The sequence below is a fragment of the Somniosus microcephalus genome, chromosome 9 (genome assembly GCF_052327205.1).
Source record: "Somniosus microcephalus isolate GS21.2 chromosome 9, FLI_Smic_1.0, whole genome shotgun sequence".
NCBI classification, from domain to species: domain Eukaryota; kingdom Metazoa; phylum Chordata; class Chondrichthyes; order Squaliformes; family Somniosidae; genus Somniosus; species Somniosus microcephalus.
The window spans coordinates 21,502,490-21,529,333 of NC_140995.1; the positions used below are offsets into that span (position 1 = coordinate 21,502,490).

At 46.6% G+C, this 26,844-nt stretch overlaps 1 protein-coding gene across 1 annotated transcript in view; it reads left to right on the forward strand.

The window, feature by feature from the left end:
• Positions 1 to 26,844, forward strand: part of sh3yl1 (SH3 and SYLF domain containing 1) — a gene marked incomplete at its 5' end in the record, with an annotated part of 214,957 nt that overhangs the window by 122,048 nt on the left and 66,065 nt on the right. Inside the window, 2 exons of the mRNA XM_085997171.1 lie at positions 1,631 to 1,700; positions 8,111 to 8,170. Of these exons, the coding sequence (XP_085853297.1) occupies positions 1,631 to 1,700; positions 8,111 to 8,170 (130 nt within the window). The remainder of the gene's footprint in view (positions 1 to 1,630; positions 1,701 to 8,110; positions 8,171 to 26,844) is intronic.

Below are 26,844 nucleotides of genomic sequence, written 5' to 3' on the forward strand. Positions count from 1 at the left end.
ACAATACTCCAGTTATGGCCTAACCAGCGCTTTATAAAGGTTCAGCATAACTTCTCTACTTTTGTACTCAATACCTCTATTTATGAAGCCCAAGATCCCATATGCTTTGCTAACCAATCTCTCAATATGTCCTGCCACCTTCAGGGACCTATGCACATTAACTCCCAGGTCCCTCTATCCCTGCACACTCTTTAAAACTGTACCATTAAGTGTATATTGCCTCTCCCTGTTCCTTCTGCCAAAATGCATCACCTTACACTTCTCTGTATTAAATTCCATCTGCCACTTGTCTGCCCATTCTGCTCGCCTTTCTATGTCCTGTTGCAGTCGATAGATGTCATCCTCACTGTTTGCCACACCCTCAAGTTTGGTGTCATCGGCAAATTTAGAAATTCTACTCTGTATTCCAATATCCAGGTCATATCAAAAAAGCACTTTTAGACCATCAGTCATTTCAGAGCCATTCCATGAAACTTCCTGGAATATCAAAATGTAAACAATTCAGTTGTGAAGATATATAATTAGCAGAGGAATAGTGCTCACACACTTAAAAATAGCTTGTGGTTTAAAAAATATGTAATTTGGTGGTTGAACAGGTTGTAGGGTGACCACAGACTATCCAGACCAACGTAACACTGCAACAAAGGTTTTTCACAAAAAATTAAATGTAAGCGATTTTTAAAGTTTTGGGCCGGAATTTTGCCGGTCCTCAGAGTGCGGGATTGGAGGCGGGACCACTGTCAAAATCGCAAAGATTGACAGCGGGTAGGAATCCCGCTGTCAACCCACCTCCAATCAATCTTCCCAAGTGTTGGGTCCCCGATTTGTGCATGGATCCGACACCTAGCGGCGGGAAGAGGATTATAGCCACTTACCTGTCAGTTAACAGGCACTTGATACCGTTAACAGGATCTTTTTAAATTTTGCCGCCTCTGCCTCGGGTTCCCCGACGTCCGGACACCACGCCAGGTAAGTGTGGCGTGTTGTGAGTCTGCTGTAATGTTTCTGCATTGATGACAGCTGCAGAAGTGGTGTGAAGGATCCAATGGTGCACTGGTGAGTTTCAGAGGTAAGAAAATGTTAGGAAAATCATTTTTAATGCATTTACACTTTTCTGTAGGTAACAAGTTTTGAATTGGCTGTCTAGTGCCACCTCATTGGGAGAACTCTCTCACCAGTGACAGATCGCTTCTGTAACCTCACCTGCAGCTGCCATCTGTTCTAGCCTATGGAGGGAGTCATTGGTGAGCCTGGGTGCAAGAGCTCACCTTTGTACAGTGATTGTCAGTGTTTGCAGCACCTCAATACTGTCAAACACTGAGAAATGAGCTGTCAAAGAAAAATTGTGCGTGGTCCCTTTAAGATAACCGGCAGATGACGCGTCATCAAATGACGTCATCTGACTGGCTTCCTCTTAATTGGCCGGCAAGCCCACAGGGCGGGCTTAACGAGGCCAATCGATATAAAATCACGTCCGTGGGCCGGATGCAATTGGGGGCGGGACTGGAAGCCGGAAACCAGCTGACCCGCTCCCAAGCCACATTCATTTGCAAAATCGCGGCCTTGATGTCTAAAGTACAAATGTATCCCTTTGTTCTGATTAACCCTATCTTTGTCTTTATTTACACAGGCCAAAGAATCAGAAAGCTCTTCACCCAAACCACAGCGTACACAGCCATCTGTGAACGGAGGATTAAGAGGTATTTCTAATAATATCCTTATAATGTATTGCTTTTCAACTTGCCTCTCGTATCTGGAACAGAAGAGTGTAGGTTTGATCCCAGTCCTACTTCCCACCCCACAAACGATGAGTTTGAGCTCGTAATCCAACCTGACACACTCCAGTACACTGCTGCATTATGACAAGTGCAGTCCTTCAGATGAGACGGTAAACCGAGGTCCTGTCTGGCTTAATTCTGGGAATGCTGACGATCTTGTCCCATTATTTTAAGTGGTGCAGGGAGTTCTGATGTCCTGACAACATTCCTCCTTCAGTCAATACTACTGGGAAAAACTGATTACCTGGTCTTTCATCTTATGGCTTTTTGTGCGGCACTGCTGGCACCGAATGGCTGCATTTGCCTCTACAACAGCAGTCATTGCACTTCAAAAGCAACCTTGTGTTAAAAGCATCAGCTTGTTTTAGGGCAATAAGGTTCTATATAGATGCAGATATTTTAATGACTGGAACTGGTTCGTGCAATGGTTTGGGCACTAGCCTTTTAACTCTGGGAAATGGGCTCAAATCCAGCCCAGACTGGTGGGTTAACATTCTGTCCACTGGCTGTAAGGATCCTGTGTGAAATTAGTTTGGGCAATCTCAATCCAGGTTCTAGTGGGTGTAGGCCCACTACATAAGCAACACTCCTAATTTGGCACTAATTGTCACCAAATTTGCATTCTCACCAAGGCCATAGGATGTTTGATTGTGACAAATCGGACAATGCCACCACTAGTGCAGGAGAGGGTGCTCTTCTGAGCTTGGGGCTGAGGAACATCATTGTGGTAAAAGAGGCTTTATTCTACTTTAGCTAACCTGTCTGGTGCTGATCAGGGCTAATAATGCAGTCCCAGCACTCTGTCATCGAGATCACTGCTCCCTAGGTGCAACATGCCCAATGCAAGAAAAGGAATCGATCTTGCAACATCATGCCGGGTGAGCTCTTCTCCAGCACTCCTGGTGTGCTGCACGTGTGCTCTGGAAGTACTGGGGGGTTTGAGGGCTGGAATTGTAGAAAGGCTACAAGCTGGCTGCTTGTGGGGAATGCTGGCAGGGGAAGAGGAGGATGGTGCCAGCGAAGCGTATCGACCATTTTGAGGCTGAAATGCAGAAGAGAAGGCAAGCTGGGTGGTTTTGGGGAAAGACATAGTCCACCCAGGAAAAACATTAGCCTCCCCTTCCGTTCCCATTGAGAACAGGCACAGGAATTTTGCTCAAATGCTCCAGTCACATTTTACATTTCTTTGTGGGCCGAATGAGTTTTGCCCACAGCTTGAGTGCAGGCTCCCAGTAGTGATGACGATGGCTGCCCTCGTTAGGCTGTACTGAGCCGACCAGGTGTGTTGTAGACCTTAGGCTTCCGTGCCTGATTAAGCCGGATGCCTGTATTCACGTTATCAACCCCTGGGTGTTCAAAATGGAAACTGTTCCATTGTTCCAGCATTAACATCTTTTTGCATTGATTATCATTTAAAAGAAAACCTCACTCGTATGAAGAAAAATGTAGCATCCACGACAGACATGATTCGGAATAGTACACCATGGCCTAGAAATTCAGTTGGGCGCGCCAGCCGTTAGCGCCTTAGGGGGAGTAGATCTCGAGCGCTAGGCGCTTATCGCCCGGGCGCAGCGCGATCTGCGCCTCTCCCCAACTTCAGGACACATTTAGCGCCGGCGCAAAGTCTTAGCGCGCGCCCTGCTGCGCGCGCAGATCATGACGTCATTTAATAGTGCAACGCCCTTTGTGCGCCCCAAACCGGAACTTCACTCGCGCCGGCCCATTGTGCGCCGGGCGTCCCGAGCGACTGTGAAGTGGAACGGTACACAGGCCAGCCGGGCCGCGGGGAGCGCAAATTAAAGGGCACTTACCCAGCAGTATAAAGGCCAGCCATTTTGCAGCATTCACTCTTGAGCAACGGTTTTTTGGACAGAGACCAAGGAGGAGAGTTTACTGGTTTGGACCAACACTTGAACAGGTATTTTTGGCTCAGGCCAGAGCTTACCAATTATCTTTGCCTTCATTCAGAGCTCAGTGTTTGCCAGCATATAATGGGGGCTGCATTGGGTGGCAACGCTGAATTTCAGCCTTATGCCAGAAGGGCTTACAGACGCCGTGAGAGAGTGGCAGCCCTGGCTAGACGCAGAGGGGGCAACAGGCGTCGCCAACTGAGGCCTTACCCACGCAGGGTATACCGCCAGCAGACCTCCTATCTGACCATGTCTGCCGCGATGTGTGTTAGGAGGCTGCGATTCCAAAGGGAGGTGGTTGCAGACATCTGCCGGCTGCTTCAGAGAGATCTGCAGCCACAGCTGATGCGCAGGACGTCTGTCGGTGGCAGTGAAGGTGACGGTGGCTCTCGACTTCTATGCCTCCGGCTCCTTCCAATCCGCTACTGGGGACATCGCTAACATCTCCCAGTTCGCCGTGCATTGCTGCATCCGCCAGGTGACCGAAGCCCTTTTCAGAAGGAGACATCAATTCATCTCCTTCCCCATGACCCTGGACAAGCAGCAGCAGCGTGCAGTGGGGTTTGCAAGAATAGCGGGCTTCCCCATGGTGCAGGGCGCCATTGACTGCACGCATGTGGCTTTGCGGGCACCTCTTGAGCATGCCGAGGAGTACCGCAACCGGAAGGGCTACCATTCCCTCAATGTACAGCTGGTGTGTGACCACAGGCAGCGCATCCTAGCTGTCAATGCCTGCTTCCCAGGCAGCAGCCACGATGCCTTTATCCTGCGACAGACAACTGTGGCTGACATGTTCCAGGCACAGCCTCCCCCAAGAGGATGGCTTATCGGGGACAAAGGCTATCCTTTGTGTACCTGGCTCATGACCCCGCTCCGCGCGCCCACGACCCCTGCTGAAGAGGCATACAACGAGAGCCATCAAGCGACGAGGAACCTCATAGAACAAACAATCTGCGTGCTCAAGCAACGGTTCCGCTGTCTCGATCGCTCTGGGGGAGCCCTCCAGTATTCGCAGGATCGAGTCTCCCAATTTGTCGTCGTATGCTGCGCAACCTGGCTATCCGCAGGACTCGGGCACTGCCACCTCACGTTGGACCACCACCTCAGGAGGAGGAGCATGAGGAGGACGAGGAGTACCAGCCCAGGAGGGACGCACAAGGTCCAAGGGCCGCCCGTCGGCGGCTTATTGAACGTCACTTCTAGGCCCCCTGTCAGGGAATGGCGTGTGCCAATGATAGAACATGATTGCAGCCGCTCCGCAAGCCCTCAGCCGGTTAAGGCAACAAACACTTCAAAGATCAACCATGGACAATGTGAATAAATAAAATGCTTTATTGTACAAACTCTGGGCCCTTCCCACATGAAAACCAAAAACAGACGAAACCCCCAAAAAACACTCAAACACATTACTCGCTCCCACAACCTGGAGAGGATTAACAAAAGAGGGCAACTAAAATGGCCGTCATTCGCGGCCTACGTCAAAAACAAACCTCACATCATTGGCCTTCAAAAAACAAACCTCCAATTCTCGGCCTCAAGAAACAAGCACAAATGGCCACACATTCGACTATTTGGCCCGCTAGGGCGATGCCTTGGCCATCTTTGGGTGGCCCCTGCCCGCCCTGCTGCTCCGCCTCAAAGTAAGGCCATTGGCTGCTGCAAGGCTGGGGCCAGGCTCCTGAGGGGCACATGTCGTGACGGCAGATGCCCTTGGGGGTCGGCCTAGTCGAGGTCTGGCCGTCGAGCGGGCAGCTGTTGATTGCTGCAGCTGTGGCTCGCCAGCATCAGTCGCTGCAGCAGCTCCTGGCAGCTCCACTGGGGGAGTGGCAGTGGCGGCTGGAGGAATGGCGGCAAGCTGGCGGATGGCAGGCGCTCGCTGGTCGCCTGAGACACTGGCACTCGCCCGGGCCAGCACTGCAGCATGCGCACCAATCTGCCGAGGGACAGACCGCTGTGCTGCTGCAGCGCGCCGGGTGCCCTGGCGATGCCTGGCTGACACAGCGAGTGTGGCAGCAGTGAGTGCCCGTGTTGACCTGTTCACTGACCGCAGCAGAGCAGCCAGTGACTGGACGGCACCACTGATCACCTGGCCAGTCGCTGACAGATCTGCCCGGTATTCCGCCCGACTGGTGGCCTCTAAGGGCCCGAACTCGGCCACACTCCGAGAGAGGGAACCGATGGACTCAGGCAACCGTGCCACTGCCGCCATGAGCTCCGTGTGCTGGCGCTCCGAGTCCGCGGACAAGTCTTCGAGGCGTTCCATCTCCTCGGCGAAGAGCATCTCCTGACTGGAGGCCGGACTCTCCCTCTGGGGAGAAGGCCGCCGAGCTGGCCGACCCTTCCTGCGTTGCTGGAGGCCGCTGGGCCCAGCAATTGGACTCCCCTCCGACGCAGCCCCCCTCTGGGGAGAAGGCCGCCGAGCTTCCACCCCCCTCCCGCCTTGCTGCAGCACGCAGGTCCCAGGAGCTCCCCTCCCCTTCGACACTTCCGCCACGCTGCCCTCCAGGGAAGACGTGTCCCCTACATTGGCCTGGGTGGCCGCGGCTGAGGGTTCCCCTGATGGGCCGCCTTCCTCTTGCTCCTCCTCCTGCTCCCCCTCGGAGGGTCTGTCACTGGCAAGTTGAGGGACCTCCTCTTGACCACCTGAAAGCAGGAAGGCACGAGTAGCTTTAGAGTGAGGAGAGGGCGTCAGTGCGGGATGCATGAGTGGTGGCATTCAGCGCATTGGTCGGACAGTGGCAAAGGATGTAGATCTGATGCGCAAGTGGGACGAGAGAGGTGCAAAAGGTGATGTCCTTACCATTGCTGCCCAGAACAGGGTCGGCATCTCCACATGCAACGGGCCCAATCACCCGGCCACCCATGAGGCGCTCCACGTGATGTTGCAGGTCGGTGAGTGGCTGGATATGGGGTCGTCCTCCCCCGGTCGCAGTCCGGCTCTTGCGATTATTCGCCAGCTTGGCCTGCAAGAGAAAGGACGGCCTCTAAGTACAGTGTGTCGCCGTGATCTTGTGTGCACTGCCTCCCATGGTGGAATAGCCTGGCCAGTGTGTCGCCATGATCTTGTGTGCACTGCCTCCCATGGTGGAATAGCCTGGCCAGTGTGTCGCCATGATCTGCTGTGCACTGCCTCCCATGGTGGAATAGCCTGGCCAGTGTGTCGCCATGATCTGCTGTGCACTGCCTCCCATGGTGGAATAGCCTGGCCAGTGTGTCGCCATGATCTTGTGTGCACTGCCTCCCATGGTGGAATAGCCTGGCCAGTGTGTCGCCATGATCTGCTGTGCACTGCCTCCCATGGTGGACTAGCCTGGCCAGTGTGTCGCCATGATCTGCTGTGCACTGCCTCCCATGGTGGAATAGCCTGGCCAGTGTGTTCAGTGCAGAATGTGCAATTGATGCTCATGCCTGTGCCATAGCTGCTGGATGAAGGCTGGCCATTAGAGCTTTCAGGTCCCTTTGCCCATAATGTGAGGTGCACATGCAAGGATGAGGAGGTCATTGGAAAGGGTACTCACCCTGACAATGCGTGTGAGGTCATTTAACTTTTTGCGGCATTGGGCACCGGTCCTGGGGACGTCGCTGTTGGCTGACAGCTTGCTGGCGACATGCCTCCAGGCTCTCCTGTAGACACGGACCGTCGCCTTCTTGCCATTGTCCGGGTACAAAACATGGCGCCTCTTCTCCACAGCAGCAAGCAGCACACTCAGATCACGCTCTGAGAAGCGCTGCGCACGTTCACTGGCCTTCTCCATGTCTTCAGGCGCTATTTGGGTCCAGCAGCAGTGTTCAGGCCTAGCTGGAGGGCTCCACTATCCAGGGCGTGGCAGCAGACACAGTCGACCCTTCCCCCTTAAGAGCTGGCCGGCGCCAGGGTGTCTGCTGTCAGTCACGAGATGGCCGCACCTGCGCTGCGCCCGGCCTCGGCGCTATCGATCACCACCTCCGGCTTAGCGCCCAAAGAGAGGCATCCAGCAGCAGTTTTAGCGCTCGCCCGAACTAGTAGGGCGAAGCTAATGAATATCGGAGAAGTGGCCTAGATTTGGCGGCGGCCGCAAACTTTAGCGGACGCCCCACTTTAGCGCCCCAAAAGTGGCGTCGATGAATTTCTAGGCCCATATGTTTACAATTCTCTAGAATCAAATTTGGTTATAAATTTTTCACATTCACACTTGTTCTTTGTTTCAGTCAACCTAATAATATAATATTATTGTTTCCTTACTGGGAAGGAGGAAACAAGATAATAAAAAGAAAAATAACTGGGTGCGGGGGTGTTGATGGTGGAGCCTGCGTAAGTGTGTTTTGGTAGAGAGGCTGTAACACCAGCCAAGCAAAATTTGCTACACTATATTGATTAGAACTGGTTGATCCAGCGGTTTGTAATAAAATGAATCCTGACTAACTATATTTTTCTTCCTCGAGTCAAAGCAGAGCAGAATCCCGCCAGCAGTCTTTATCCCAATCTACCCAGTTACCAGTGTGGTAAGTTAAACATTCAGGAAAATTAGTTTTGATGTTAAAGATGCAACTAATTCTTGTACAATATATGTCTATGTAATGTAGCATTAGTGACATCAACTTGTCTTCTGAATAAAGTACAATATCTTAACAACTTGTATTTATATAGCGCATTGAAAGTGAAAAAATGTCCGAAGGGGCTTCACAGGAGCGTTATTGGACAAAAAAATCAACCGAACCGAAGAAGGGGATATTGGGTGGGGTGGGGGTAGGCGGGAGTTGGGGGGTGCGGGGATGGCGGCGGCAGCAGGTGAAAGAGATGGGTTGTAAAGAGGATCTTGAAGTTAGTGGATGTCTTGTTTTGCACACTTTGTACAAAAATAATAAATTGCAGGACAACGGAGTATTATAGTTTAAACTCTTTTAATGAAGCATCAGGTCTGTGATCTCTCATACAGTACCGTGTGGACAAGATGGAGTTCGGACCACAACTGGGTCTTCTAAACAATAGCAGTCCTTACACAATGGGCAGAATTGCACATTGCAGAATGGGCAGCACGGTGGCATAGTGGTTAGCACTGTTGCCTCACAGCGCCAGGGACCCGGGTTCGAATCCGGCCTCGGGTGACTGTCTGTGTGGAGTTTGCACATTCTCCCCGTGTTTGCGTGGGTTTCCTCCGGGTGCTCCGGTTTCCTCCAGTCCAAAGATGTGCGGGTTAGGTTGATTGGCTATGATAAATATTGACCCTTCGTGTTAGGGGGATTAAATACGTGGGGTTACGGGGATAGGGTGGGATATGTGTTGGTGCAGGCTCGATGGGCCGAAATGGCCTCTCTGCACTGTGGGGTTTCTGTGATTTCTGTGACAATGACAACTCAGCATGTGATCACATGTGAATATAATAGTTCCTTACAGATGCCTGCGCGGGCCAATGACAATTCAACATGCAAATGTTACAGTGGAGAGGCGGAGTGATTTAGGGAGGGAATCATAGGGCATAGACAGCGGACAGCAGAGTCGCCAATGGTGCGGCAAAGGGAGTAGGGTTGCACAAGAAGCCGGAGTCGGAGGATTGCAGAATTCTCGGAGGATTGTAGGGCCGGAGAGATAGGGAGGAGTGAGGCCATTTAAACACAAGGATGAGAATTCTAAATTTGAAGTTGGGGTACCAGGAAGCAATGTAGGTCAGCGAGCACAGGGGTGATGCGTGAATGGGACTTAGTGCAAGATAGGAAATGGGCAGCAGAGTTTTGGATAAGCTGAAGTCTATGCAGGGTGGATGATGGGAGGCCGGCCAGAAGAACATTGGAACAGGGAGGATGGGCAAACTGACCACGGCACCATTGTACAGGAGGCCATTCAAGTCTGGGGGGAGTAAAAAGGAATGTAGTTGTGGTAGGCAACAGTACAGTCAGGGGGATAGATACTGTTCTCTGCAGCCATGACCGGGAGTTCCGAAGGCTGTGTTGCCTGTTTGGTGCCAGGGTTAAGGTTATCTCCTTGAGGCTGGTGAAGAACTTTGAAGTGGGAGGGGGAGGGTCCAGTTGTCGTGGTCGACGTAGGAACCAACGACATAGGGGAGAACTAGGAATGAGGTTCTGCTGAGGGAGTTTGAGGAGCTAGGATCCAAATTAAAAAGCAGAACCTCAAAAGGTAATAATCTCTGGGTTGTTAACTAAGCCATGCGCAAATTGGCATAGGGACAAACATTTAAATGTGTGGCTCAGAGAGTGGTGTGGGAGGAAGAGGTTTCAGCTCATGGGGCACTTGCGTTAGTACTGGGGAAAGAGGGAGCTGTTCCATTGGGACGGGCTCCACTTAAACTGGGCTGAGACCAGTGTCCTGGCGAACCGAATAAATAGGGCAGGAGACAGGCTTTAAACTAATGAAGGGAGGGGGGCAGGGGGTGGGAGGATTCAGGAAAGAGTAAATTTAAAAGCAGCAAGAGAAATGTCAAGGCTCTACAGCAGAGTAGAGTTTTGGGTAAAAACTAAGCAGAGTGGGTCAGGAAGGGACAGAGAGAGCAACAAAGGTAATAAGGCATCAGTGACTAAGGTGACATCAGGGAAAAATAGAAATAAGTCAAAGCTAAAGGCACTATATCTGAATGCGCAAAGCATTCGCAATAAAATAGATGAATTAATAGCACAGATAGAAATTAATAGGTGTGATCTAATAGCCATTACGGAGACTTGATTGCAAAGTGGCCAAGGTTGGGAACTAAATATTCCAGGATACTTAACTTTTAGAAGAGACAGGCAAAATGGAATAGGAGGAGGGGTCGCCCTGATAATAAAGGATGGGATAAAGACAGTAGAGAGAAAGGATCTTTGCTCTGGAAAATCAAGAAGTAGAATCAGTTTGGGTGGAGCTAAGAAACAGCAAGGGGTAGAAAACATTGGTGGGAGTTGTTTATAGGCCCCCAAACAGTAGTTGTAATGTAGGGCAGAGTATAAATCAGAAAATTAGAGGCGCATGTAACAAGGGTAATACAGTAATCATGGGGGACTTTAATCTACATATAGACTGGGCAAACCAAATTTGCAGTAATAGTGTGGAGGACGAATTCATGGAATGTATGCAAGATAGTTTTCTAGATCAGTATGTTGAGGAACTAACTAGGGAACAGGCTGTTTTAGATCTAGTGTTGTGCAATGAGAAAGGGTTAATTAATAACCTTGTAGTAAAGGGGCCGTTGGGGAAGAATGACCATAATATGATAGAATTTTATATTGAGTTTGAAAGTGATTTAGTTAAATCCAAAAGTAGGATCTTAAATCTAAACAAAGCAAACTACATAGGTGTGAGGAGCGAGTTGGCTAAGGCAGATTGGGAAACTACACTAAAAGGTATGCCAGTAGACAAGGAATAGTACTGGAGAAATTACTGAAAGCTGATAAATTCCCCAGACCTGATGACCTACATCCTAGGGTTTTGAAAGAAGTGGCTATAGAGATAGTGGATGCATTGGTTGTCATTTTCCAAAATTCCATAGATTCTAGAACGGTTCCCGCGGATTGGAAGGTAGAAAATGTAACCCCACTATTTAAGAAAGGAGGGAGAGAGAAAACGGGGAACTACGGACCAGTTAGCCTGACATCAGTAGTAGGGAAAATGCTAGAATCTATTATTAAGGATGTGGTAACAGGGCACTAGAAAATAATAATAGGATTGGGCAGAGTCAACACGGATTTATGAAAGGGAAATCGTGTTTGACAAATCTGTTTGTTTTTCGAGGTTGTAGCTAGCAGAATAGATAAGGGGGAACCAGTGGATGTGGTGTATTTGGATCTTCAGAAGGCATTCGTTAAGGTGCCACACAAGAGGTTATTAAACAAAATTAGGGCTCATGGGATTGGGGGTGATATACTAGCATGGATTAAGGATTGGTTAACGGATAGAAAACAGAGAGTAGGAATAAACGGGTCATTTTCGGGTTGGCAGGCTATAACTAGTGGGGTATCGCAAGGATCAGTGCTTGGGCCTCAGCTACTCACAGTCTATATCAATGATTTGGATGAGGGTACCAAATGTAATATATCCAAGTTTGCTGATGATACAAAGCTAGGTGGGGATGTAAGTTGTGAGGAGGATGCAAAGAGGCTTCAAGGGGATAAGTGAGTGGGCAAGAACATGTGGAAAAATGTGAAGTTATCCATTTTGGTAGGAAAAATAGAAAAGCAGAATATTTTTTAAATGGTGAGAGATTGGGAAATGTTGGTGTTCAGAGGGACCTGGGTGTCCTTGTACACACATCACTGAAATTTAACATGCAGGTACAGCAAGCAATTCGGAAAGCAAATGGTATGTTGGCCTTTATTACAAGAGGATTTGAGCATGAGTAAAGACGTCTTACTGCAGTTATATAGGGCCCTGGTGAGACCACACCTGGAGTATTGTGTACAGTTTTGGTCTCCTTACCTAAGGAAGGATATACTTGCCATAGAGGGAGTGCAACGAAGGTTCACCAGACTGGGTCCTGGGATGGGGGGATTGTCCTATGAGGAGAGATTGAGTAGACTGGGCCTATATTCTCTCGAGTTTAGAAGAATGAGAGGTGATCTCATTGAAACATACAAAATTCTTACAGGCTTGACAGGGTAGATGCAGGGAGGATGCTTCCCCTGGCTGGGGAGTCTAGAACCAGGGGTCATAGTCTCAGAATAAGGGGTCGGCCATTTTGGACTGAAATGAGGAGAAATTTCTTCAGAGGGTGGTGAATCTTTAGAATTCTCTACCCCAGAGGGCTGTGGAGGCTCAGTTGTGGAGTATATTCAAGACACAGATCGATAGATTTTTGGATATTAAGGGAATCAAGGGATATGGGGATAATGCAGGAAAGTGGAGTTGAGGTACAAGATCAGCCATGATATTGAATGGCGGAGCAGGCTTGATGGGCCAAATGGCCTACTCTTGCTCATATTTCTTATGTTCTTATACTTGAGTCTGGAGGTGACAAAGACATCGATGAAGGTTTCAACAGCGGGTAAGCTGAGCAGAGGCAGAGGAGGGTGAGGCTATGGAGAGGATATGGGGTCAGAAGCTCAGCTCAGCTTTGGGTCAAATATGATGCCAAGTTTGTGAACAGTCTGGTTCAGCCTCAGATAATGGCCAGGGAAGGAGATGGAATCAGTGTTTAGGGGACAGATTTTACAGCAGGGACTGAAAACAGTAGCTTCAATTGTCCCACTGCTTAATTGGAGGAAATTGCAGCTCATCCAGGGCTGAATATCAGAGAAGCAGTCTGAAAACACAGAGACAGTGGACGGGTCGAGAGAGGTGGCAGAGAGGTACAGTTGGGTGTCATTAGCGTACGTATGGAACCTGACCTCAAGTCTTCAGATGAGGGGGCAGCATGTAGGTGAGGAAGAGGAGGGGGCTCAGGATAGATCCTATTGCGATCTACAGTTTCTCAGTCTATTTAAGATGCATTATACTGAATCCTAATGTCCATGCTATTTCCATTAGTGTTGAGGGTGCAAGATTATGGGCTGTGGGCTGATTCCTATTGATCCTAATGGTATAGTACTCCGAATAGTGGAGTACAGCTGAGCCTCATTATATTTTCTTCCCTTGATAACACATTTTTCTTGCTGCTGTATGTTGAAGTAATGTGTGAAACATTGGGCCAGTAATTCCGTTCCCAACGCGCGAGTACGGACGGTGTACTCACGCGTGTGGCCGGAGGAATTGTCGGATTCCAGCATGCGCGGGAAACCGGCATTTCCTCTCCATCGAACTAAGGGGTTAAGAGGTCCAACACGTGCGCGCAGGACTCTGCGCGCACGCGTTGAACTTCCTTCGTTTTGACAGGTTTGCGCGTGTGCAAGGGCCTGGACTTTTTGGAAATGAAAAAAGGAGGCGTAAGTAGTGGATTCTTGAAGGTAAGTGGTCTATTATTTAAAATAATTACATTTTTTCCACAGCTTCATTGTTTTAAGGACTGTACAGTAAGGTAAGTTTATTTTTAGACCCGAATTCGTAAAAAAAAAAATTCAAAAATTTTATTAATTGTTTTAAATAGTTTTTTAAAGTTATTTATAGTTTATTTAATTATTGGGATGTTTTTTAAAATTTTAATTAAAGTTAAACTAGTCTTTTGGGCGCCCGTACTTTTCATGAGTTTGACAGTCTTTACTATCAAACTCATGAATGAGTTTCCCCTCCCCTGATTGGTTGCACAATGCTCACCTGATCCCAGCCGGCACATCGCACTAACTACGCCGCTGGATCAGGTAAGCACATCGCGCCGACATCTGAGCCGGGCCAGTGACAGGAAATGCAAGCAGGCCCGGGCTTCAGATGTCGGCGCGCCGGGTGAGTGCAGATCGGGGGCTTGCACGCGCGGCAAGCACCCGATCCTAATTTCAGGGCCATTATTGTATATACTGCTGAAATACAGTCTATTAATAATTTAGTTAATTTTGCTATTTAAAAATTGAATTATCTAAAATTTTAAATTAAGCAATGTAAATGATGACAGAAATGTGCTAATTTAGTACTCAAATTAAGTTATCCAATAATTTGTATTAGTTGAATTTAAAGAATTGACTGTGCACTGATTTTAATTAAATAGGAATTTAACAATGAAATGGGTTTTAATAATCTATTAGAACATGGAGCAATTCTGCTTTTAGTAACACTGTACTTTTATGTATAAATTAGTTTCACAGTGTTTTTAATATTAGTTAAATATTTTGGAAGGTACAAGACACTTACCGAAACTATCTATCAATCTAAGTTATTAAAACTCATGTTCCTGCTGCACCTGCCTCAGTCTCACGGGTCTCTTTTCCTGTAATCACTGAAATCTCCTTGCTTTCGGAGATGCTGTCTACTGTCACTTGTGCACATCTACATGGCACAGAAGAGCTGCTGACATGAATGCCAATCAGCTGCTCCTTTGGTACTTCACGCATGCCAGTGCTGGGGGGCATTTACTTCTGAGGCAATCCAATCTGTGTAAACATAGAACAATGGGTTCATATGAGCCCTCTGAATTTCCTTCTCACGGGGATGCCAGTAGCTGTTCTCCAATTGTGTTGAAGCTGTCCATAACTGCATCTTAGAGACTTATAAACTCCTTAAGCACCAGCAGGAGCATACGTGAGAGGTTCTCCTATTATGCTTGTGGCTGGTGTAACTGAGGCCACCACTGTAGATACCATATGCTCTTTGGCAGACTGCAATGCAGATAACCGTTATTCTCGGACAGCACTCATGAGAAATGGCAGTACATATCTGAGTATTGACTCTTCCAACTTATGCTGATTACCTTTTACTATTTCAGATGAGATGCCTAACCCAGGTCCCATCTGCACTCTCGACATAAAATTTCAATTAAAATATCATCAATTTCTTTTAGCAATTGTGGATGGAAACTCCGAGAGCTGAATGTTTTAGCAAAGAAGCTATGACCAGAAAGTCACTAATTTTCTGGAGCAGAAATGCTAACTGAAGAAGAAAGACATTGGACGTGATCAGTAACGACAACCTAAGTTATAGAGTACTCCTCATGTCGAACTCCTTTCTAGAACTCTTTGCAAAGGGGAGAGACGAGAAGTAAAGGAAGTTGGGGAGACTTGATGGTATATTTTGCATATTTTTTTCCAACTCACTTTGTAACGTCTGAGCTGCTCCCCCTGATTTTGTGTCATCTTCAAATTTGGCCAATTTGTACTGAGTTTCTGAATTCAAGTTGTTAATGTAAAGTGAAATGGTAGTGGTCCCAACCTGGATACCTGGGGCATTCTACTGAGTACTCAACCCAGCCAAACCTTCCCCCCCAACCCCCCAAAAACCACTCTCTCATAACTGCTCTAACAACAAAACATTGGACCTGAAATTGCTTCCCACGGGCGAATGCCTCCGATCCGCAAGAAAAGTACGCACCTACCTGGTGCCTCCGTATCTTCGGACTCTTGCGGTCCTGGGCCTGCGTAAAGGCCCACGTATCCCAGGGGGCGCAGACGGTTTGTAATCGTCCTGTGGGATCACGTGGGCCAACCCAACCAATCAAAAAGGGGGATTCCCATTATGCTTATGGGGATTCCATTTATGTACGGAATCCCCACAAGCAGAATAGGAATCCCCTAAAAAAAATTTAAAAAAATCACCACATGTTTAAAATTGATTAAAAAATACAATTTAATTGTACATTTAAAACAAAAAATAAATTTTTTTAAAAATGTAAACATTTTTAAAGGGGCCAAAAATAACCTAAACTAATTTTAGTGATCCTTGAATGTTTAAATGATTTAAAAAAACATTATTTTAATTTATTTTCACCCTTGCGCTGGTAAAAGAAGGCCCTACGCCTGCTTTTACCAGGCGTTAAGGGTTTCATGGGCATTCGCTGGGCAGTAGTTGGGCAAATAGCCCAACTCTTCGCCGACAAATGTCCATTCCCTGCGCATGCGGATGATCTGTCAAGCTGAAACTTGACAGATCGTAAGTTCCGGGTTTTCGCGCATGCGGTTACCCGGAACCTGCGGCACAGCGTACGCGGTCATAGGCCCCGTAAAAATACGGGCCATTGTTTTCAGATAACTTACTGTGCCTCCTAACTTGGTGTTATCTGAAAACTTGAATGCGCAACTCTGTTTCTTCATCCAAGTTATTAATGTATATGTTGAGAAGCTGAGGCCCCAGTACACATCCCTGGGGAACAGCATTTGTCACCGCCTGCTAATGAGAATATTCCCTTTATCCTTACTCCCAGTCTCCTACCTCCTGACTAATTACCAACCCACTTCAGAAGGTTACCTCCAATTCCGTGGGCTTTCATTGTTTTCTAATAATCTCTTATGCAGAACCTTAGAGTGCCTTCTGAAAGTCCATATGGACAACATCCATAGACTTTCCCTTATCCACCATGTTAGCGACCTGCTCAAAAAGTTCAACTCGATTACTCAGACATGACGACTAAGCAAAGCTAACTTTCATTAATTAGTTAATACTTCTCCAAGTGCTCAGTTGCGCTGTCACTGTTGACAGATTCCAGTAACTTCCCCACAACTGATGTTAAACAGATGGGTCTGAGGTTACCTGGTTTTTCCCTCCCTTCTTAAATAATGGAGTGACATTTCTAATTTTTCAAACATACAAAATAACTTTTGAAAACCAGGATTTTTGGACTCTTGGGGAATCAAGGGATATGAAGATCGGGCGGGAAAGTGGAGTTGAAGTCGATGATCAGCCATGATCTTATTGAATGGCGGAGCAGGCTCCAGGGGCCGTATGGCCTACTCCTGCTCCTATTTCTTATGTTCTTATGAAAGAGGTAGCATAGTAAAGTGATTTTTTTTAAAAGAGAGTTCCAAAGGGTAGGAATGCAAAGGCTGAAAGCTACTTTCTGATGGTTATGGGGCGGGACAAGTAGTAATCCAGAATGGGAGGAACAGAGGGTTAGGACATGTGGCTAGAGAAGATTTTCCAGGTAGGATGGATTGCATGGAAAAGATTTGAAAACCAGGTGAAGGATCTTTAATTTGATTAGCTGGGACAAAGGGAGCCAGTGGAACTGGGCAATAATAGGATAATGGGTGTGTGGAAGAGCTCTGGATTAGGTTATGAATAGTAGAAATGGGGAGACTCTCGAGGAAAACATTGAAGAAATTGATCCTCTGAAATGAAGATGTCATTGAGGGTCCCAACAGCAGAAGGAATGAAGTACGAGCATAGGCAATGTTGCAAAGGTGGAAGTAAGCTGTATTTGTGATGGATCGCGTGTTGTGTGGAATCCTTGGCTCAGAGTCGAAGAGACATTCAAGGTTGAACAAGCAGCCAGGGAAGCTGATTGAATTGCCACTAGATGATGTAGGTGCTGGTGAGAGATTCAATTTTGCTGATATTGAGCTCAACAAAGTCGCAATTTGTACAGGACTTGAAGTAAGAAAAGCAACATGAAGTAAGCAACAGACTGGTGGTGCTGGAGAATTTAAAAAAAAATTTTTTATTCATTGATGGGATGTGGGCGTCGCTGGCTAGGCCTGCATTTAGTTCCCATCCCTAATTGCCCTTGAGAAGATGGTGGTGAGCCGCCGCCTTGAACCGCTGCAGTCCATACGGTGTAGGTACACCCACAATGCTGTTAGGAAGGGAGTTCCAGGATTTTGGCCCAGCGACAGTGAAGGAACGGCGATACAGGTCCAAGTCAGGATGGTGTGTGGCTTGGAGGGGAACTTGTAGGTGGTGATGTTCCCATGCGTCTGCTGCCCTTGTCCTTCTAAGTGGTAGAGGCCGCGGGTTTGGAAGGTGCTGTTGAAGGAGCTTTGGCGAGTTGCTGCAGTGCATCTTGTAGATGGTACACACTGCAGCCACAGTGCACCGGTGGTGGAGGGAGTGAATTTTGAAGGTGGTGGATGGAGTGCCAATCAAGCGGGCTGCTTTATCCTGAATGGTGTCGAACTTCTTGAGTGTTGTTGGAGCTGCACTCATCTAGGCAAGTGGAGAGTATTCCATCACACTCCTGACTTGTGCCTTGTAGATGGTGGAAAGGCTTTGGGGAGTCAGGAGGTGAGACACTCGCCGCAGAATTCCCAGCCTCTGGCCTGCTCTTGTAGCCACAGTATTTATATGGCTGGTCCAGTTCAGTTTCTGATCAATGGTAACCCCCAGGATGTTGATAGTGGGGGATTCAGCGATGGTAATGCCATTGAATGTCAAGGGGAGATGGTTAGAGTCTCGCTTGTTGGAGATGGTCATTGCCTGGCACTTGTGTGGTGCGAATGTTACTTGCCACTTGTCAGCCCAAGTGTGAATGTTGTCCAGGTCTTGCTGCATATGGACACGGACTGCGTCAGTATCTGACGAGTCTCGAATGGTGCTGAACAGTGTGCAATCATCAACGAACATCCCCACTTCTGACCTTATGATGGAGGGAAGGTCATTGATGAAACAGCTGAAGATGGTTGGGCCTAGGACACTGCCCTGAGGAACTCCTGCAGTGATGTCATGTGATTGAGATGAATGACCCAACAACCACAGCCAACTTCCTTTGTGCTAGGTATGATTCCAACCAATGGAGAGTTTTCCCCTTGATTCCCATTGACTTCAGTTTTGCTAGGGCTCCTTGATGCCACACTCGATCAAATGCTGCCTTGATGTCAAGGGCAGTCACTCTCACCTCACCTCTGGAATTCAGCTCTTTTGTCCATGTTTGGACCAAGGCTGTAATGAGGTCAGGAGCTGAGTGGCCCTGGCGGAACCCAAACTGGGCGTCAGTTAGCAGGTTATTGCTGAGTAAGTGCCGCTTGATGGCACTGTCGACGACACCTTCCATCACTTTGCTGATGATTGACAGTAGACTGATGGGATGGTAATTGGCCGGGTCGGATTTGTCCTGCTTTTTGTAGACAGGACATACTTGGGCAATTTTCCACATTGCCGGGTAGATGCCAGTGTTGTAGCTGTACTGGAACAGCTTGGCTAGGGGCGCAGCTAGTCTTCAGTACTATTGCCGGAATGTTGTCAGGGCCCATAGCCTTTGCAGTATCCAGTGTCTTCAGCCATTTCTTGACATCACGTGGAGTGAATTGAATGGGCTGAAGACTGGCATCTGTGATGCTGGGGACCTCGGGAGGAGGCCGAGATGGATCATCCACTCGGCACTTCTGGCTGAAGATAGTTGGAAATGCTTCAGCCTTGTCTTTTGCACTCACGTGCTGGGCTCCACCATCATTGAGGATGGGGATATTTTTGGAGCCTCCTCCTCCTGTTAACTGTTTAATTGTCCACCACCACTCACGACTGGATGTGGCAGGACTGCAGAGCTTTGATTTGATCCGATGGTTGTGAGATCGCTTAGCTCTGTCTATCGCATGTTGCTTCCGTTGTTTGGCATGCAAGTAGTCCTGTGTTTTAGCCTCACCAGGTTGACACCTCATTTTTTGGTATGCCTGGTGCTGTTCCCGGCATGCTGTCCTGCACTCTTCGTTAAACCAGGGTTGATCTCCTGGCTTGATGGTAATGGTAGAGTGAGGGATATGCCGGGCCATGAGGTTACAGATTGTGGTTGAATACAATTCTGCTGCTGCTGATGGCCCACAGCGCCTCATGGATGCCCAGTTTTGAGTTGCCAGATCTGTTCGAAATCTGTCCCATTTAGCACGGTGGTAGTGCCACACAACACGGTGGAGGGTATCCTCAACATGAAGACGGGACTTCGTCTCCACAAGGACTGTACAGTGGTCACTTCCACCAATGCTGTCATGGACAGATGCATCTGCAACAGGTAGATTGGTGAGGACGAGATCAAGTAGGTTTTTCCCTCTTGTTGGTTCCCTCACCACCTGTCGCAGACCCAGTCTGGCAGCTATGTCCTTTAGGACTCTGCCAGCTCGGTCAGTTGTGGTGCTACCGAGCCACTCTTGGTGATGGACATTGAAGTTGGATGTTGTTGGTATACATATAAAGACCTCCAAGCTTGCAGATGAACAGGAGAGGACTAAGGATGGAGCCCTCAGGCACACAGACGTCGCCACGTGAACACAGGCGGAAAAACTGCTAAGAAGATGTAGTGAGTACATTGGGACAGGTAGGAATGGAACCATAAGAGCAAAGGTTCTGTGGAGCTGGACAGTGGAGTAAAGGTGATAATGGAGTAAGACAGTGTGGTGATATTGAAGATGGTGGCGAAGTTATGCTTAAAGTGGAATAGTGACCTGCAGTCTCAAGACACACAACATGTCATCAGTGACTATGATCAGAGTGGACACTTAATTGAAAGATACTGAAGGGTGTGGATGAGCAGAATTCAAATACATAATTGCCTGAAAGTGTAAATGCAGGTGGATAAAGCCATAAGGACCAATAGAATGGTGCATTTTATAAATACAGGTAAATGGAGTAAAGAAATAATGATGAATTTATACAAAACATTGGTTCAGCTACAGTTTGAGTGCAATGTGCAGTTTTGGTTGTGCTATTACAGAAAAGACAATTCCCATAGCGAGGATACAGTGTAGATTGACCAAGATGATGAGTGACAAGACACCGCACTTTAGGAAGGATATCAAGGCCTTGGAGAGGCTGCAGAGGAGATTTACCAGAATGGTACCAGGGATGAGGAACTTCAGTTATGTGGAGAGATTGGAGAAGCTGGGATTGTTGTCCTTGCAGCAGAGAAGTTTAAGGTATGATTTAAGAGGTTTTCAAAATTGAGGGATTTTGATAGAGCAGATAAGGACAAGCTGTTTCCACTGGCAGGAGGGTCAGTAACCAAATGGCCCCCGATTTAATATAATTGGTAAAAAAATTTAGGGGGGAAATGAGAATTTTTTTTACGCAGCGAGTTGTTGCAATTTGGAATGCACTATCTGAAAGGGTGGTGGAAGCAGATCCAATAATAACTTTGGATATATGCTTGAAAAGGAAGTTTGCAGGGCTCTGGGGAAAGAACGGGGGAGTGGGACTACTTGGATAGCTCCTTTAAAGAGCCAGCAGAGACGATGGGCCGAATGTGTGTATGATTCTGAGAGGGATGGGAAACTATAGTTATAAGGAGAGGCTTGTGATATCAGATTATTTTCACTGGAGCAGGGCAGTCTAAGAGGAGATTTAATGACTTTTTTTTTTAAATGATGAAGAGTTTTGATCGTGAATAGGGAAAGCCTATTTCCTCTGGTTGAGGAGTCAGTAACGAGTGGTGATTTATTTAAAATAATTACTAAGAATGAGGAGAGATGTTAGATAAAAATTCTTTACATAGAGGGTTGTTGAAGCGTGTAATGCTTTACCACAGAGAGTGGTTGAAGCAGAGCCCATTGCATCTTTTAAAGGAAAATTTTATAAATATTTTAAAGTAGAGGAAGATGAAAAGCTATGGGGAAAAAGCAGTAGGGCCGTGATATTAGTTTTGGACTGCACAAGCAATGGGCTAACACTGACGCAATGGGCTGAATGGCCTCCTTCATACTGTAAATTTCTATTGTTTTATGGATCTGTAACATTGCTGTCTTCACTGGGAATGCAGATACCTTGGAGTATGTTATGTTGGGGAAGTAGAAATTGGTGTGGATACAAAGGGTATAATTTGGAGCAAGCTACAGTAAGAAAATAAGTCTTGGAATTTTTGTAGTGCCTTGTAATGTGTCTCCGAAATGTCTGAAGTACTTTGGGACAATGGAGGAGAAAGTGGATAGCGCTGGCCTGCCGCTGCAACATGGGCGCAGGAAGCGATCCCCGTGCTACAACAGGTAGGCCCATCACCCGATTGAAATTAGACCGCGGGCCTCATTTAAATTAGACCGGCGAGCTGCAGACATCTGCGTGTAGATCTAGTTACCCTGCTCGTAGCCAGCCTGGCGCCGGGTGCATTCAGGACAATCCAATTTCGGGAAGGAGTCCTAAAACAGGCATTATTTGCATATGCAAAGGGACCGAACGCCCATTTCAGACGTGAGCCTTGGAGTCTTTACAAATATGGTGGGCAACGCACTTCGGTGCTAAGCTAGCTGAAGGGGAGCTATTCGCCTCCGTGTTCTTGGACAAGGGTGAAGAATAACAGCCAGAATTCCCAACCCTGAGCGCTGTCCTGTGACTTCCGCTGGAAAGCCTGTGGGTGGATACGGTGTGAAAACAGGATTCGGCTCAACTGGCAACATCCACAACGTGATCTCGTACATAAACGGTCACTCGGGCGAAGCACCAGAAGAATCCGAGTAATTCAGCATCTGTTGGTTTTAGCTGGCTAATCTTTATCTTTATCAGAAAGACTGAGGATGCCTGTTGTTGGAACTGAGTGTCAGGATGGAGAGGAGAATTTCTTCTGAAGTTGTGATTAAAGCACGCAGTATACACTGAATTTTACCTGTATCTGCTTCTTACTATAACTGAGAGCAGCGGCGTTTTATTCTTCAGCACAGTCATCTCACCTTGATGATGGACATAAATTCCCTTATGAAAAGCATTTGAGTCAGAAGCACAGTTTTTTTTCTCTTCCGAGTCTAGACTATAAAACGTAAGAGTAAATCTCATTGTCTGAGTTGTCACCGTTGGTCTCGCAGCTGTGAAAGACCCATAACTCAAGAACAGTACAAGTTCAAATTAGTTATATTAGTTTCTCATATGAGTGAAAGCAGGCCTAGATGAGTCTTACACTGCTGAGAGATTCAGTTTATTTTGTAGTCATGAATGTCCCTGGAACTTGTTAAAAGTGTTGAAAGTAGCTGTCGAGTGTTAATCCACAATTTACACTTGTTTGTAATTTTTGTTTATCACTCCTGATTTATTGGCCCACTGTCCATTGAAAATATTTAACCCAAAGGACTAAACACAATACAGTAATCATTTTTTCAATCTATAATGGAGTAATTAATGTTGGAAAGCATTAGAGACCTGTGACTAATGTGTGTGAATCGTAGCAATGATCGAGTTAGACTTGCACGCCTGCTTCGTGTTCATTTGTAATGTTGTTTGCATGATAGAAGAATGCTACAGAGGTTAAGGTTTTGATTCTGTTATTCTCTGAAGAATGTGGAGGGTCTTTCTCATTTGCATATCCCATCATGTTGTCACTTTTCCGTCAGCCATGGTTAGAAACATAGAACATAGAAAAATAGGATCAGGAGTAGGCCATTCGGCCCTTCGAGCCTGCTCCACCATTCAGTATGATCATGGCTGATCCTCTATCTCAATACCATATTCCCACTCTCTCCCCGTACCCCTTGATGCCTTTTGTGTCTAGAAATCTATCTATCTCCTTCTTAAATATATTCAGTGACTTGGCCTCCACAGGTTCACCACCCACTGAGTGAAGAAATTTCTCCTCATCTCAGTCCTAAATGTAAGAAATCACACAACACCAGGTTATCGTCCAACAGCTTTATTTGAAATCACAAGCTTTCGGAGCGCTGCTCCTTCACCTGACACTTCAGTGCGGAACTGAGGGAGAGCTGCACTGTCGGAGGTGCCGTCTTTCAGATGAGACATCTGTCCTCTCGGGTGGCGTAAAAGATCCTATGGCACTGTTTTGAAGAAGAGCAAGTGAGTTATCCCTGGTGTCCTGGTCATCATTCATCCCTCAGCTAACACCACTAGAACAGATGATCTGGTTATTATCACATTGCTCTTTCTGGGATCTTGTTGTGTGCAAATTGGCTGCCACCTTTCCTACATTATAACAGTGACTGTACTTCAAAAGTACACCAATTCATGTTAAATGATAATTCTTGTACCTCGACTTTATTAAGAAGTATGATTGTGTTTGTCACTCACAGACTTTGCAAGAAAAAACTTATATGGTGTGGCTAGAGAACAATGGATATCAACAAAATCTAATTCCTGACATTTTATTTATCGTAAGACAACATCTGGTCAGTAGCAATGTTTATAAGAATGCAAGTTTTTGTCCCTCATGTTTAGAATGTGTTACAGCACTTGTTTTCAACCCATGGATACCGGAGAAGATGCTCTTGGGTTGCAAAACCATCTTTGTATATTGTCCGCATATAAAAGCTACAGATAAATAGTCACAATATAGCATACAAGCTAACATTATGCTGACTATGTAGCTGCACAGAAATAACAGGGAAGTTTTAACTAAAAAAGGGTTGGCTGCTGCTGAAGCAGAAATTTCTTCAAGTATTGCTTTTTAAAAGCAGATGTTAGAGAGATCTAATTGGGAATATGTTGGTTTGGTTTTACTTACATTAGAAAACAAGGTCAGAGACTATTCAAAACCAGTGGGCTAGCTTTGGATTTTGTGCGATAGTGTAAAATGAGTGATCCAATGGAAATAAAAATCGAGGGAGTTGTTAAACAGGCTGTCAGTTTGCTATTGTAATATATATGGGTAGAACAAATGAAGGACAGAGACAGAATGAGCTGCTAGTTCAGGAGCTAGTTTACTAGCCCAGAGCGAACTGAGCTTGCTCATACCAAACCATGTGATAATACATTACACTGCTTTCCCCTTTTTAAAAAAAAAAAAAAAAATGCACATATCCCCCTCTCAAATACAACAAAACTATGGTCCCACCTTTCCCAGCATTATATGTACCACAACAAAAACTCCTGGCTTTTTTTTTTCTTTTAAATCAACTACAAATGAACTACAAATCCAGTTTAATAACAGGTTTGCCCAGCCTTCCTGATCCCCTTACAGAAGGTTTTGGTGTTGAGCCAATTTTCGGGCTGTTTTGTTCTGGTTCCGAACTCCAAGAAGTAAGTACCACCACTCTGCTTCCCCACTTGATACAACCTTGCTCACAAGACAATTCAGTACGACGGTTATGGAATGGTTTCAACTCTGTGTCCAGACGCTGATCAGTCCATCCATTCTAGGTGTTTTCATACACTCTTTTCAGTACTGAGTCCTTTTGAGTCTCATTTGCAATCTCCGTTGCATTCACGGGAAAGTCTTTGTCAACTGCACCTAGTGTGAAAATCTCACCTTCACTTCCAACACGAGTCTTCATGTGGCAACCTGGACAAAGCATCTGTGATTGCGTTTTGCTTTGAAGTGCGATATTCAATCGTGTAGTCATTGTGACAGCAACACTGCCCAACGTTGCATTCTTTATGCGACCATTGCAGGGATGGCAGATTTGGGCCCCAATATTGCTAGGAGCAGTTTGTGATCGGTTATCAGGGTAAAGTTTCTGCCGATCAAGAACTGTTGGAATTTCTTGATTCTAAACACTATGGCAAGTTCATACTTTTCAATTTGCACATAATTTCTTTCGCTCTTTGTGAGGGTTCGTGATGCGAACGCGATTGGTTTCTCTTGGTCGTCATCCATTACGTGGCTTATGACCGCTCCCACACCATAGCTGGAAGCATCACACGCTAACTTAAGCTCACGCTCTGTGTCGTAGTGCACAAGTAGAGCATCGCTAGAGAGACTTCTCTTACAAGCATTGTAAGCTTCCTGTTGCGCTTTTGTCCACTTCCACTGGACATCCTTCTTGAGGAGCTCGTGCAGTGGAGCTAACATGGTCGCTAACTCAGGTAAGAAACATGCGTAGTACTGGACCATTCCAAGGAAAGATCTTAACTCGGACACATTCTGTGGCTTTGGAGCATTGATGACAGCATTAACCTTTTCCTGAACTGGTTGCAAGCCATTTGCATCAACTTTCAGACCAAGGTACACAACCTCAGGCTGCACAAAAGCACATTTGCTCAGTTTCAATTTTACATTGTGTGAATTCAACCTTTGAAGCACTAAATCTAACACTTGTAGATTTTCTTCCTTCTGCTTGTTGCGATCAGCACATCGTCTTGATTGCATAAGCAATTTGGAATTCCTTACAAAATCTTATCCACCGTAGCCTGGAAGATTTTGGGGGAGGACTTTACACCATACAACAGCTTGGTGTAGGAGTACAGTCCCTTGTGTGTGTTGATAGTGAGATACTGTTGAGTCTCTTTTTCAACATTCAGCTGAGCATAACAGTGCAACAGGTCAAGCTTGGAGAAAACCTTTGACCCAGAGAGTGCTGCATGCAAACCTTGTGAAGTAGGTAACAGGGTACTGTTCATCGTCAACTGCTTGGTTGATAGTAACTTTGTAGTCACCGCACAAGCGTACAGTTTTGCCTGCTTTGGGCACTACCACAATCGGGGTAGCCCATTCACTTTTTTCAGTTTTTACTAGCACTCCGTTCTCTCTCAGATTCACTAGCTCTTCCTCCACCTGACTTTTCAACGCATAGGGGACCAGCCTTGCCTTACAATGGACAGGCTTCGCGTTGGACTTGATGCAGATATGCATGTCATACCGAGTGGTGCCCTCATAACTGTCTGAGAACATGCTTTCGTACTTGTTCAGCATTGTGTCGAGTCGCTTCTTTGAAGCATCTACACTGAAGATGTTTTTCCAATCTAGTTTTAACTTTCCCAACCAGTCTTTGCCCATGAGGGTTAGCCTGTTGTAGCTCGCTACAATAATAGGCAGCTTTACTGACTGGCCATTGTGTTGAACTGTAGATTCCATTTGTCCACATATCGCTAGGATTTCTCCGGAATAGGTTTTTTACTCTACGGTACTCTTTGTGAGTGGTATTTGATTAAAGTTACTCTCGTGTTCTTACTCATGATAGAGCAGTCCGCCGCAATGTCGATACACATCAATATATTGGTCATTGATCAAAAGTTTTGTACAGAAGTCTTTCTCACGACTACTAGCGCTGCCGCTAGTGGCATAGATACTGTAGATGCCTAGTTCTTCAATATCAGGTGTGTTCACTTCAAT